The sequence below is a fragment of the Ceratina calcarata genome, unplaced genomic scaffold, assembly GCF_001652005.2.
Source record: "Ceratina calcarata isolate Rehan_Ccalc_2016 unplaced genomic scaffold, ASM165200v1 scaffold39.2, whole genome shotgun sequence".
NCBI classification, from domain to species: domain Eukaryota; kingdom Metazoa; phylum Arthropoda; class Insecta; order Hymenoptera; family Apidae; genus Ceratina; species Ceratina calcarata.
In genome coordinates, this window is record NW_017162322.1 from 2,248,713 (window position 1) to 2,261,456 (window position 12,744).

Below are 12,744 nucleotides of genomic sequence, written 5' to 3' on the forward strand. Positions count from 1 at the left end.
TAAAAATTGATACCGGCTACCTCTTTGTGCGAGACTTTTCTTATCCCCTTTCTTTTTTGAGCTGCAGAGCTATTTTTGAATTTGCGGTCACCTTTGTGAACGGACGTTCCTAGCTCACTATTGCATAGTTTTAATATTGGAATTTTTTCATGATTTTTAGAATAGTTAGGATCTTCTGTCTATGTAAAACGACTATCTTTTAACGAAAGAAGAACGTGTCGAAAACAAATGATACTCGGACCAAAATGTAATCGATAAACGATAAAGGTTTAACCTACGAGTTGTTGTTTTACGAATTTTTATAGAAGTATGATAGTCAGTGTACATTTATAAATGAAAGTGGTACAATAAAATATTTAATTTATAATAATCTATGATCTTCTAGTATCTCTCATTAGCCTATAACCATCCCTTCTTTTTTTTACAGATGACATAAATAATAAAATGGAATCTTTCACAGTTCCAAATTTATCAAATAATCCTTCGAAAACTGATCTTCCACACAATGAAAATGAACTGTCAGAGGAAACCAAACAGAAAGAGTCAGAATTATGTTCTCTCACGCCTAGAACTTACAATGTTCCACAGAGCATGCATACTCGTTCAAATTCATTGTCTCCAAAAAATCCAACAGAGAACACAGTCGTATGTACCACGTATAAGTCTCATATACATTTTAGCATATTTATGAAAATATTGTTAGCAGTGTAAAGAAGAGCATAATCATAATTGGCAGCACCCATATCAAAAACATTTAACAGAATATTCTACAAAATTAGTGGAGAACATTGAAGACTCTAAAGATACTTTGGAACAGTTACTTCTAGACAATCAGAATGAATACTTGCTCAGAGAATTAGCTTCTGCAAGGGATGCTTTGAGATTGAATATATCTGAGAGTAGATCTACAGATAAGGGTAAAGTGAAGAATGAGAAGAAAGAGAAAGGAGTGTCTTCAGCGTTGGCAAGCAAGAGAGGTTCTCTGTCCAAGTTAGATAACATGGTTTCGTTGAAAATTAAAAAGAAAAAAAAGAAAGTACACTCATCCAATTCAAGAAGTACCGTCACCACGAGAGATACAAATTACATGGGAAAGAAGGAGCCAAAGAAACGAAAACAAAAAAGTATTAAGAACGATGCATATTGCAGTTTTTTATACTGACTCTCCTGTATATTTTAGATACTCTGACTAATCGTCATACGTACAAGCCTAATCAGACATCCAATGAGGTAGTGGAAATTTATCATAATAAAGCAGTGAAGGGTGCTAGTGCCTCTGCTATTCCTAGCAAACATTCGAAACTTGATCATCGTATGAACTATATCAACATATTAACATCTTCGGCTATGAATAAACAGCAAGTTGCTAAAGCCAAATGCGAAGAAAACAATTACCAACATGGTCGCGAGCTAGATGTAAATAATGTACAAAATTCTCAAAAGCAACAGGACCACTCTAAACAAAAGACAGAGTAAGGACTCTTAGTAATGATTATGGAAATGATGTACTTGCATGGAACTGTACGTTTTTCTACTTTTAGGGGAAGAAATACTAATACTAATGATGCAAATTATAATTTAGAGGTTTCGTCCGCTCCTCTGCCTCCCGTGGATAAATGCAATTCATACAAATGCCAGCACGCGGTAATGCAAGCATCCTACTGTGACCCTATAGTTACTCATAATTACGAAATGCCAACTTTATCTTCAAAATTGAAAAGAGTGGATCGTGCATATTTCGCAAGATTCCACTTTCGTAACATACCCTTTGTAGTGGGCAATTCTATGGCCACTAGCCATAATTTAGGTTTGAACATTCAAGAAGTGTGTAAAGTAAGGAAAATCCTTAGACAATTGTACGAATAACAAATGCTTATCATCACAGTTCATTCTCTTCTTTTCTAAAAGGTTTTAAGCGTAATGAAAACAAAGCAGCCCGTTGCACCTGGCATTACTCCACTTCTTATTCGCAAAATTAGCAGAGGAATGAGACCTCCGACTTTTCTAGTAGACCAGATGAATCATAATCATAGGTGCAAAATGTCTCATATGAGCAATCCACAAATACAAAATATGCACATGCATAGTTTCCTACAGAACGCAAATATGTGTTGGAATGATAAGAGAGTAGACAATTATAATTTGAATCCAACTATAGAACAGTATCAGAATCTAGAAGAGAATACAAACAAGTTCCAAAACCTTCAAAAGAAAAACGTATGCACGACATAAAAAAATATTTTATTATTGTGCGCATAAGCTTATTTTTATTTCTTCACAGGATACTAGATCGGACAATCAATTGCACACGACACTCAATATGACACAAATGTTACACGCGGGAGACAATAAGATGTTAAAGTTATTTGCCTCCCAACAAAATGTAAAAGCACACCTTGAGGGACCGGATATACAATCAAAAATTTATCAGGTAAATCCGTATCGATTGAAAGATCAATCAATCAACTGAAAATATCAATGTGAAATGATTTATAGGGAGTTATATCTGATAAACATATTACTGATACCTCGTCGATAAGCCAGTCTCAAGATTCGAAAGGAATCCGAGAAGTTTTAATCAATCTTCACGATCAATTTGAAGAGATGAACGCGTAAGTTATATCGCAGTTGAACTACAATTTTGTGTCAACTTAATTGTTTTCAACAAATTGTAGAAAATATGAAAAACTACAAGAGAAAGCGAAAACGTGTAGTGACAAAGATTTGGAGGAAAAGATACAGAATTTAGAGAAAGATTTAGCTGCCAAAGAAGATGAAATAAATGCCGTTGTTAATTTATATAAGGAGGTGAACCAAATTACGTTTCAAGCCAGAAGTATTTTATTAAAATCATGTTTTAATCTTTCTCTTTGTTAATCGCAGGTAATGTCGCTAAAACAGCAAATGAGGATGTTACAAGAGAAGAATGGTTACGTTTGCATATCGACGGAAATCCCATTGGCATCAAATAAATTCTATACCCAAATGCCATTTGCGCAAAGCAAATCTTGTGGCTCGGCTTTTACCCATAGATGTGGTCATAGAAAAGGAAGTAGCGTAATTACAAATAGAGAACCCACATCGTACCGTTTGGCCGGACTCCTACGACAAATTCAAACGTTTCAAAAGCAATTGACACTATCATGGTAACGGTACCTCACGATGCGCCGAATTTATTTCTTACACGATCATTGTTTGAACTACTTCTCCATACAATGAGAAAATAAACGAAAATTGTGTAAAAAAAAGGGAAACAAATTCGAAGATAAATAAAATTTGTAATATTTTTTAACTATATACGATTAATAGAATGCTCAACTGAAGAATATAATAAGAGTTTTCATTAAAACAATATTTCCGGAGGCTTCATCGGGGTCTTTCTATATATAACAAAGTAATGTCTTCCGCTGCTCTGTGATTCCTGCTTTATTCAATTCTGCAAGCTACTCACTATCACGAATAATAGATTTGTATGCATGTATGATTTTGTATATTTATATACGCACCTTGTATCCATGTGTATTATTTATATGTATATACATAATCTCTTGTTTGTAAACGCTGCATTTTTTTACTCTTTTACTATTCGTTTATAACTATTTTTAATACATGTATAAATAAAAAGTTGCAAATACTTCTTTTTGTATTTAGTTCTTAAATGCATCGTTAAACTGATCACTCATAATAGTAACTCATTTTTAATCAATACAGAATACATTAATTAAAACGACGAAAATATTTATTTCTTAAGCAATTAATACATCTCCTTCATAGGATTTATAACAATTTATTTTTAATCGACATTAATAGAAAATGTTATATCATTTTTAAGGCAGTACTCTTTTTCTTCTATTGTGACGAATGCCTCTACATTTAAGATTTATCGACTTGAGATGTTTCTGTGATATTTGATATAAAAATGAGTTCTGTTAGGAATACAACTGTATGAATAATGATTTAGAAAACGTAGGAGAAAATCACATAGATAAACTACTACCTTTTAAACAATTAAAAAATACGATGAAACTAGCATTCAATTAAATTACCGGAGTCCTTCTCATTCTTCGATATTTTACTTCAATTTTTGTTGTTTTCTGTGTGTTGGTTCTTTTTACAAAAAAATGTGAACATTACTTAATTTACTACTTTTGTTTTTACGATCTTTTAAACAGATCTATCGATCTCGATTACCTTCTACGAAGGATACAGCCAAAAAACATTCCTTCACTTCAAGAAATCGTTCCCACAAAAAGAAAAAATCAAAAATATTTTCACACACGCTCTCCCATGTTAACACAAGCAATATACCTCTCATATTATATCACAGACTAAATGATGCTTTGGTCTAAGTCTAAAGAATCGTATCTTATCTTTCTTTTTCGTTTATTCCGCGCGTCGGCCAGCGTTTAAATTTTTAACAGACGTCAAGATCAAAACGTTCAAAGGAAACTAGTTTCTCGGTAGAAGTGCAAAAATAAATTAATGATAAAAGCTGGGATCGCTACAACTTCTTTTTAATCAAAAAGGGAAATAAAAATTCAACTAAAACATGTTGCAAGGAACCAATTGAAATTACGCATATAATTCTCAGCATTTTTCTTTTATAATCGGTCTGAAAATTCGAACATCGATCTATGTAATATTAATCAAGACTGTTAAATCATATCTAAGATAATTTATAAGATATTTCCTACATCATTATTTTAATTGTTGACATACGTACTATTACCAAAATGAGAAACGCGATCCTCTTTAGCGTATTTCCATGCTCGTCAAACTCGCAAAGCACTCTTTTCTGTTTAATTTGATACACTTTAAACATAAGCTATAGCACCTTCGATTAAAACGCGTCAAGTTCAACTTTAAATCTACTGAGTATATAAATTATACATATGTACCTGCATTACGTTATGATCGCCTTAAAACGTTACTCGCACAAATATAAAACAAAAAGAATTAACGAGCATTCAATGAATATGTTTAATACAGCTATAAGACTGTAACATTTTATAGTACTCTACAATTATAACATGTGATATCTCTTAAAAGGTACTTATATTATGAATAACCCCACAGATTCGTTCTTTACTCTCAGGTGTGTCCTGTCTGTAAATCTATTGATCATTGTTTTAACGATAAAATAAATAAATCTATTGCTTTTACTTTAAATTATATACTAACTATTTGCCTCCTGTAGTTTCGTTCGACGTGTCGGTTTAATGAAAAAAAATATTTTACGTTACATTATATAAAAAGAGATTAACAACAGTAATCAAAATGGAAAAATATAAATGATGTAGTTAATTGCTGGAATTCAAATATGTGAGTACACAATGTCTCTTAAACAAAGGAAATTAATATAATGTAGTTATAGATATATACTTGTTATACATTCATTTCTATTGTGGAATTGATTTCATTATTCATCATAGTCCTTCCTTAGATGTTTTGGATTACGGTTTTTTAACTGCTCGTTTGCCTTAATTTAGAGTAAGATACATGTCTCTGTTTTTTATTCGATATTTAATCAACACAAAGAAATGTGTAAACGTAGAAAAATATGAAACATTGCTCTTTTATTACAACACAGTATATATCAATATGTATATATATGCGTATTTATGGAAATAATATAATAAAATAGGAATAAGTTTAAGAATTTTGTAACACTGGTAAAAAAATATGTACAAAACTTTCACTGGAGCAAGTCAGTGATAATTTTTGTTTCTTTAATACTCTGTTACTTGATGTTCTTACTCGTGTAAATAGTCAGACTTTACAATAATCATGCAAAACACGTTTCCTTGTGTCATCGAATTTGATATCTCGAGTGTTCCAAGAAAAGTAATACAAGTGCAAAATGGCAGATTGTTTATAACAAGATGACCAATATTACTTTCTACCTATTAATGTTTACAGTTCAAATTACTATCCTGGTACTAATTGTATCGTTTATTATCGTTTTAATATAATTTTATAATATGTCTTTTAAGAGAATTTATCAAAACGAAATATTAAATAATAATGAACGAAATTGTTTTTCAAAATACCTCATCACTGTAACTAGATGGCTTCTTCGTTCTTCTCTCAAAGTATTTTGATTCTTGGATAAACTTTAATTTATCGTACGTACTATCTTTTAATAAATGTCACTTCCTTTAAATATTTTCTTTCGGACATCCCTATTGCATAGTAGCCATTATTTATAACTGTATCAATGTTGTATGAGTTATCGACTGTTTAATAATCACTGCGCATGTTTTACACAATATTCTCGAGACTTTCTGGTTGTCAAATGCATGTAGACGTTAAGACAGCCGATTAGATACTGCGTCAAGCATTTTTAGCCAGCAGGGCATCGATCAATCGAAGTTTTGCTTTAGCCTGTTTATATGATTCATAAACTGTTGTAACCTGCGGACCACGATCTTCCCTTATCATTCTGCGCCCGGCCCGAGCTTCGAATTGTGCTTCTAATTCTTTCAACGCTCGTCGCAATCGCTTTTTCTCTTCTCTAGTCACTTTTTGTTGGATCAACAGTTCTTCCCTGAAATTAAATAATTAATTATATAATTGATCAGGATGTATCTGGTAGAATAGTTATCAGAAACTTACTGTGGAAGCGCGTGAAGAATTTCGTTGTTACTACGGCTCCCCTCGCTACTACTGTGTTGGCTATCACTGTCGGTTGGTAATTGGTCTGTTGTGTCTATACAATCCAAAATACCTCTATGTGACATGTCAGGCTCGCTCGCTCTTCTTTCTGTGTCGGATGTGTTATTAGGTAAATTGGATGATGTAAAATCCATTGCTTCGTGCTCCAAAATAGTAGCTAATTCTGAAATACTATCCTTATTTTTGGTCTGCAAAAAAATACACAAATATAGTCGATATATAAACCAATAGAGCATCAGGTTTGTAATTAATAATATTCGAAGAATGCTCACCACTCCTGCTCTAATAAGTAATCTCTTCAAAGTCCTATATTTATCATACAAAGGTCGCACAACAGTTCTGTCTTCCTTAGAAACTGGTCTTCCGAAAGTGTTTTCGATATGGAGCAAAGCTTTTTGAACAGCAGTCTTTTCGTCTATCAGCTGTTCGTAAGATAATTCCTCCATATTTTCGGATCTGTTATATTTTATCCTCTTCTCACTAAGTTTCTTCTCTACTTCCTTTACCATTTCTTCCATCGATATTGCCCTGGACTTCTCTTGACTATTATTATTATTCGTCGGGCTACCATTAGTTGTCCTTGTTTTGTTGTTTGCGTTAGCTATTAACGCGCTAACCGGGTCTTCTTTTAACATCTTGTGCTCCTTCCGCAATTTGTTCAGCTCTGTACACAATCTTTTTATATCCCTGTTACTCATTTTATCGGAATGACTAGGTCGATAACCAAAGTTCTCCTCGAATTCGTCTTCGTATTTCTTTATCTTTTTCTTCAAGCCGTTTATGTGCTTCGTCAAATTTTTCAAACCGCGCTCCGCAACATTTGGCCCGCTGGATGGCATTTCATTCTCGGAATAAAAGCGTCTGGGTAACAATAAAGAGTTTCGTGGAGAAAGCATGGCTTCCACTCGCGCATCAGCAGCCTCATCCTGTAATCAATGAATCACCCTATAATCACATGTGAAATCGCTACTCAAAGTAAATTACAATTAAATTATTTCGTTGTTGCTTACACTCTCCTGCCGTTGAAAAGCCCAATTGGTTAAGCCGGGGTTATATACATCTTCCTGACCAATTGTTGGCGGTCGAGCAGGTGATGGCGATCGACTCGGACCGCTGCTCAACATTTCCAAGAAACTTTGTGCCGGAGAACTGTTACAACTACCAGGGCTCGATGACGCATAAATGTTATCAATTTCTTCTTCATTTTCCTATCATAGGAATGCTCATCGTGACTCAAGTACAAAATCACATATTTTATCATATTTCCCACCATAATGAACGGAAGTTACCTTGCTCGAATTTTCGGCGTCTGCAATTTTATGCACTCTCCTCCTTCGTGCCTGCCTTCTTCCTCTCGGCGTGATGCTTCGACTAAACCGTTCGCTACTTCTCAACTTCTCGGCATCGCATTCGAATTTTTCCGTTTCTAGAGCTGTCTCGCAGGGCGATGAAATCGGCGGAGTTTTCTTAGATACGGGCGAAACATTCGTCCGTTCGTGCAAGGGAAGATTCCCGCACTTCTGCGAAACGACACCGCTTTATGTTTGTAAAACGTATTACAAACGTACACGCGCGCACGGCTTGCCGTTAGCGAATGAGTTATTCGAATGTTCAGAGAACTCACCACTCCGTGACCCATGTCTTGTCCAAGTTGAGATAAAATATGTAAATGTTCCTCGCTGTTGAAATCCTCGTGGCTGCTCACGCGTCTAATCGTGTCTGCGGTTTCAGTGGGACTTTCGAGTACCCGCTCCTCGCTGCTACTTCTGGAAACCGTTCGTTCGACTCGGTTAAAGCTGCCCGGACGTTTACCGAATCACGAATCTTATCTTATTTCACCTGATCAATTTCCGTTCTTGACAGCAGGACTCGTGACGTTCCTTACGCTTACGCGGTTTCAGCGCGCAAAGTAGAGACGCGCCCTCGGAATCTTTCGGCTCGTTTTGTGAGTCGTTGCAAATCTTACAATCACTCGCGGGGATCACGCCGTTCACCACGTTGTCACGAGTACTGAAAAGAGATGCAACAGAATAAAATTCCAGTTATACCTCCCCTTTTATCTTTTTTGGCGTTGTACATTTCGTATCTTTCGCGATTTAATATTTATCATAAAAATGTTATAAATGCTATGATAAATGTTGTATAATCGATTCTTATATATTAAGTACACATGCGTATCTATATTATAGTGATAGTGAGTTGCAGACTTGTAGACCACAGATACTTTCGCAGTGAGTCATCGGTCTCCGCGATCATTTTTTTTCTAACAAGATCGATAGTAGTAGCACTGGCACCGCACTAACTCATTCTAACTTACTTTCTACTCATACTGCGATAAAATATACGTATTCAAGTTCACCTAATCTACGTATCCAAAACCGTAGATTACATAAATTGTAATAGAGTTCTATTTTTGCACGCACCATTCTTAATTCGTCCGTTCTCTGCACGCGATCGGAAAATTCCATTGCGCATTCAGGACCGATTCAAGCGGAATTTGCAAAAAAATTTGCAACGCGAACAATTGACCAATGGACTTTTAAAAAATTAATTACAAAATAAGAAGTTAATTAAAGATAGAGGGGAAGTAATGCTTGCACGTGCTATTGCAAAATGTAAGAAGTTCAAAAGCCGTTCGGTATAAGTGGTGTAATGTTTTTAATGAACTGACGTATAGGCAAATGTGTATGAAAAAAGATGTGAGTACATTCTAAGATACCCTTACTGATTTCGTACCATTGAACTTGAATTTCACAAGTTCTTTATGATGTAATACTGATTTACATATGCATGTTACTGATCCGTACACCCGAGCTGGTATGTATACATCAATCAATGTTCCCCGAGCGAACTTTAACAGCAATCATATTTGATTAGAATTATCGCTTAGATTTGGTAATGCCATCGCAAGAAAATTGAAAAGTTACATTGAACAGAATCGCGCTTTCAACCGAAGAAAAAGGGTAAGCCGGATCGATCGGTGTTAGAGAGAAATGCCTTTGCTTAAGGTAGGTCACGTCATTACGCGTTTCATTGTGCTTTCTCGATAAGCTTTTCCTCATTCTCTGGAATCAGGTTCACCGGCGTTGACACTATTTTCGCCATAAATATAAAAAGCCATGGTGCATTAAATCTTATAATTAATGAATGATACGCATCACCTCACTAATGCAATAAAATGCTTACAAGTAGAGTTAAGCGTAAGAAGTTGAGATCTGTTCCATTATTTAATAATAATCGAGTTCCTACGTGACGGAGAACTAAGTCAGCAAGGGTTAAAACGAATCGATTGAAAATTTTCCGATAGGGCGAAGATCATTTTACTGATATCGTACGTACATCTAACCATAGGAACAATCAATATCATCAACATTATATAAAGGTGAAGAAAGATTACGCTTATATGGATGCTTCTATCGGACTTTGACAAACAGGAAGATCATGTGTACGTTTCGGTAAAATTATATAAGTGTTCGTGTTCTTTTTATCATATTCGGACTTCTATTAATCAAATTATCTTCTTTGTTTGTACCATGCGGTAAGAAGACTCAGTTGTATAATTTGCTGTACTAAAAGGATCATAACTTCTTAACTCCGACATTTTCATTTGCGAGACCTACCGGTGTTTTGGGTATCGTCAGAGAAAAACTAGGGAAAGAAAAAATCGATCTTACTCGCGTGTCGAGACTTGATACATATTATTGGATGAACGTGGAACTTACTGTACGCGTATCCTTCCCTTTTGCTATAGTGGTCGCTCATGTAATGACGAAGACCAACTTTCTTTTCCAATGGCGGACCACCGGCGCGAAGACGAGTCTCTCGGCGATTCGATGGAACATTTATAGTCACCTGGTTGTAAATCTAGACGAGAGAGCAGTCACTCCGTCCTACTAGCTTACGCAAATTAACACGCGCACGCCTTTCCGTTCGGGAGTTCAAAAAGAACCGTTCGGTTGTTACAATGAACGGACCACACTGTTTCCCCGCATACCAGACACACGTTTTAATGATACACGTATGTACGTGTATCTACAATGTCGAATTGGAATCGATGTTTCTAACGTAGCTACCTAATTTTATTAAAGAATTCACGGCCGATTTCGTGTTTACGGAGGCGTGCCTCGCGCGGACCTAATTAAATATGCACATATGTACAGGTCGAACGAAATGTGAAATTACTTTCGGACACGTGTAGGTATATTGCAGACGCTCACGTTGACACGAACAAGTCAGCGGTCAGACTGCGCTAGTTGCCGATCGCGACCCTCCTTCTATATTCTGTCGGCTGACACCGATCCTGGGTGACTCGTCTTTGCGCGTGACGCGGCGACTTCCCGAGCCCATATTACATATTAACAGCCTGCGTGCACGTGACAATCCCAGAGAGAATCGATCGGCTCGAAACCGTTTTCCCATCAGCATACTCTTTCGTAGTACGTACCCTGCTAGCATGGGTGTTAACGGAGTAATCCGACCGCGGCTAATCTGGCGCGATTAAACGCTGGAATTTTATCGAACGTGTATAGATTTCATTGAAGAAAAAGAGGAACCTTCGCACCTACCGGCTTCCACACAAAGCTAGACACATGCTGAGCTGTGCAAGATATATTATGCGCGTACTTTTCCTATGCCGCATCGAAAGAAACAAACACCTCAGAACCGGTTCGAGGCTTGTTCTCACTATCGATAAACTCGACAATTAACTTACAGTTACCTTCTTTTCAATGGAAACTCTATACGTATAACATAATGTATACGATCGATACAATCGAACGAGTAGATCACTTTCGCGTCTGTCTATCTGTCTACATAATTATTGTATGTCCATTCTGAGTATTTTTAGTCCGACTCCGTTTCTCGAAACTTCGATTCTGTATAGTATCTACATCCATCCTATATTTAATCATACATATTGTATTAATTACAGCTATTTTCGGATACCTAATTAAATTGTTATATGTATATCAAACGAGTATTCATTTATCGTTAGCATGAAATACTGATGTTACTCAAATGTATACCTCCTTCTGATCGCATGTTTGGCTTCCTGACGTCAACCGGACGTTATTTTTGGTCGACGATGTACATTTAGCACGGAGCTAAGTCGTAAAATCACCGGCAATAGGATACAGGCGCATCTCAACTACGAACATTCATGATAAACCGCATTCTTGCGTCCAACCGTAATGACAGTTCCTTAAATACTTAACGAATCTCAAACAAGCTCTAGCCATCCGCGAACGCCTCATCTAAAATCTAAATTAATGAGGAATAATAATATATGTATATAAAATTCTTTGTTTATAAAAAAGGATCTCCCATTAAGTCCACCGTGTCTCACGTTCATTAATATTTCGATCGAATCAGCCAAAAGATGGAAAATACTGCACGTGTATCAACAAATCGATTCATATGCTAAACAGTGAAAGAGGACCTCGGTTCCCGGATTATTTTCGCTGGTAGGCGTGCTACTGCCTCTCGCAGAAACCGGCTTGTGTGAACGTGACTCTTCCGCTTTTGAATAGGGATGCAAAATACACATCCCGAGTATCTGCAGCGTAGTTACGCTTTAGGATTAGGTAGAAGATTGGCGAAACATATTAGGAAAGATTGCGTCATTGCCTCGCGGTGTCTCAATGGTGCGTTATAACAATACTGCAAACACGTGTAATCGTTAGCCACTGTTAGATCATTTTAAGGATGTATTGGCTATACAGTCAATCCCAAAAGTTTATGCACTTTAGAGACGCATTTTTTAAAAAGAAATCAGACGTCGGAAGAACATTGCTAATAATAAACAACCAAAAAAAAATTTCGATTTTTCCGAAATTTTTCCAAGGAGTACCCCTTCAGATTCGGCAACATTTTCGTTTTTTGCCAATAACTCCTAAACCGTTGGTCCTACGGGAAAATTGCACAGGACCTTTTTTTAGAGATCTACAATTCCTGTATAAAAGTTTCTTGCTAGCATCAATAGTTAACGAGTAATTTGCAAAAAACTGTTTTTTCGTTTTTCGTAAATAACTCGTAAACTATTAATGCTAGCGAAAAACTGTTATACAGAAA

At 36.0% G+C, this 12,744-nt stretch overlaps 2 protein-coding genes across 5 annotated transcripts in view; one reads left to right on the forward strand and one right to left on the reverse strand.

Moving 5' to 3' along the window:
* The first annotated feature begins 320 nt into the window (after positions 1-320).
* On the forward strand, positions 321-3,323 carry LOC108626027 (uncharacterized). Its single transcript, XM_026814562.1, has 10 exons — positions 321-342; positions 428-645; positions 707-1,124; positions 1,181-1,472; positions 1,542-1,833; positions 1,909-2,217; positions 2,282-2,431; positions 2,497-2,612; positions 2,676-2,808; positions 2,884-3,323. Exons 2-10 carry the CDS (start codon positions 445-447, stop codon positions 3,148-3,150), a joined length of 2,178 nt encoding a protein of 725 aa, XP_026670363.1. The 5' UTR covers positions 321-342; positions 428-444; the 3' UTR covers positions 3,151-3,323.
* Positions 3,324-3,721: 398 nt separating this feature from the next.
* The window catches only part of LOC108626166 (protein FAM13B), a 15,416-nt gene continuing 6,393 nt past the window's right edge, over positions 3,722-12,744 (reverse strand). For all 4 annotated transcript variants that reach the window (XM_026814557.1, XM_018026679.2, XM_026814559.1 and 1 more), the window contains exons 6-12: positions 8,515-8,685; positions 8,300-8,441; positions 7,965-8,195; positions 7,686-7,883; positions 6,948-7,601; positions 6,616-6,863; positions 3,722-6,547 (exon numbers count right to left, since the gene is read on the reverse strand). In XM_026814557.1, the coding sequence (XP_026670358.1) occupies positions 6,334-6,547; positions 6,616-6,863; positions 6,948-7,601; positions 7,686-7,883; positions 7,965-8,195; positions 8,300-8,441; positions 8,515-8,685 (1,858 nt within the window). In that variant the 3' untranslated portion in view covers positions 3,722-6,333. The remainder of the gene's footprint in view (positions 6,548-6,615; positions 6,864-6,947; positions 7,602-7,685; positions 7,884-7,964; positions 8,196-8,299; positions 8,442-8,514; positions 8,686-12,744) is intronic.

Excerpts from the sequence above, each read along its gene's own strand:
- LOC108626027 (XM_026814562.1), top strand. The coding sequence starts at position 445 with ATGGAATCTTTCACAGTTCCAAATTTATCAAATAATCCTTCGAAAACT. Across the intron at positions 1,125-1,180 it reads AAAGAAACGAAAACAAAAAA|ATACTCTGACTAATCGTCAT; the intron begins GTATTAAGAACG and ends TGTATATTTTAG. Across the intron at positions 1,834-1,908 it reads ACATTCAAGAAGTGTGTAAA|GTTTTAAGCGTAATGAAAAC; the intron begins GTAAGGAAAATC and ends CTTTTCTAAAAG.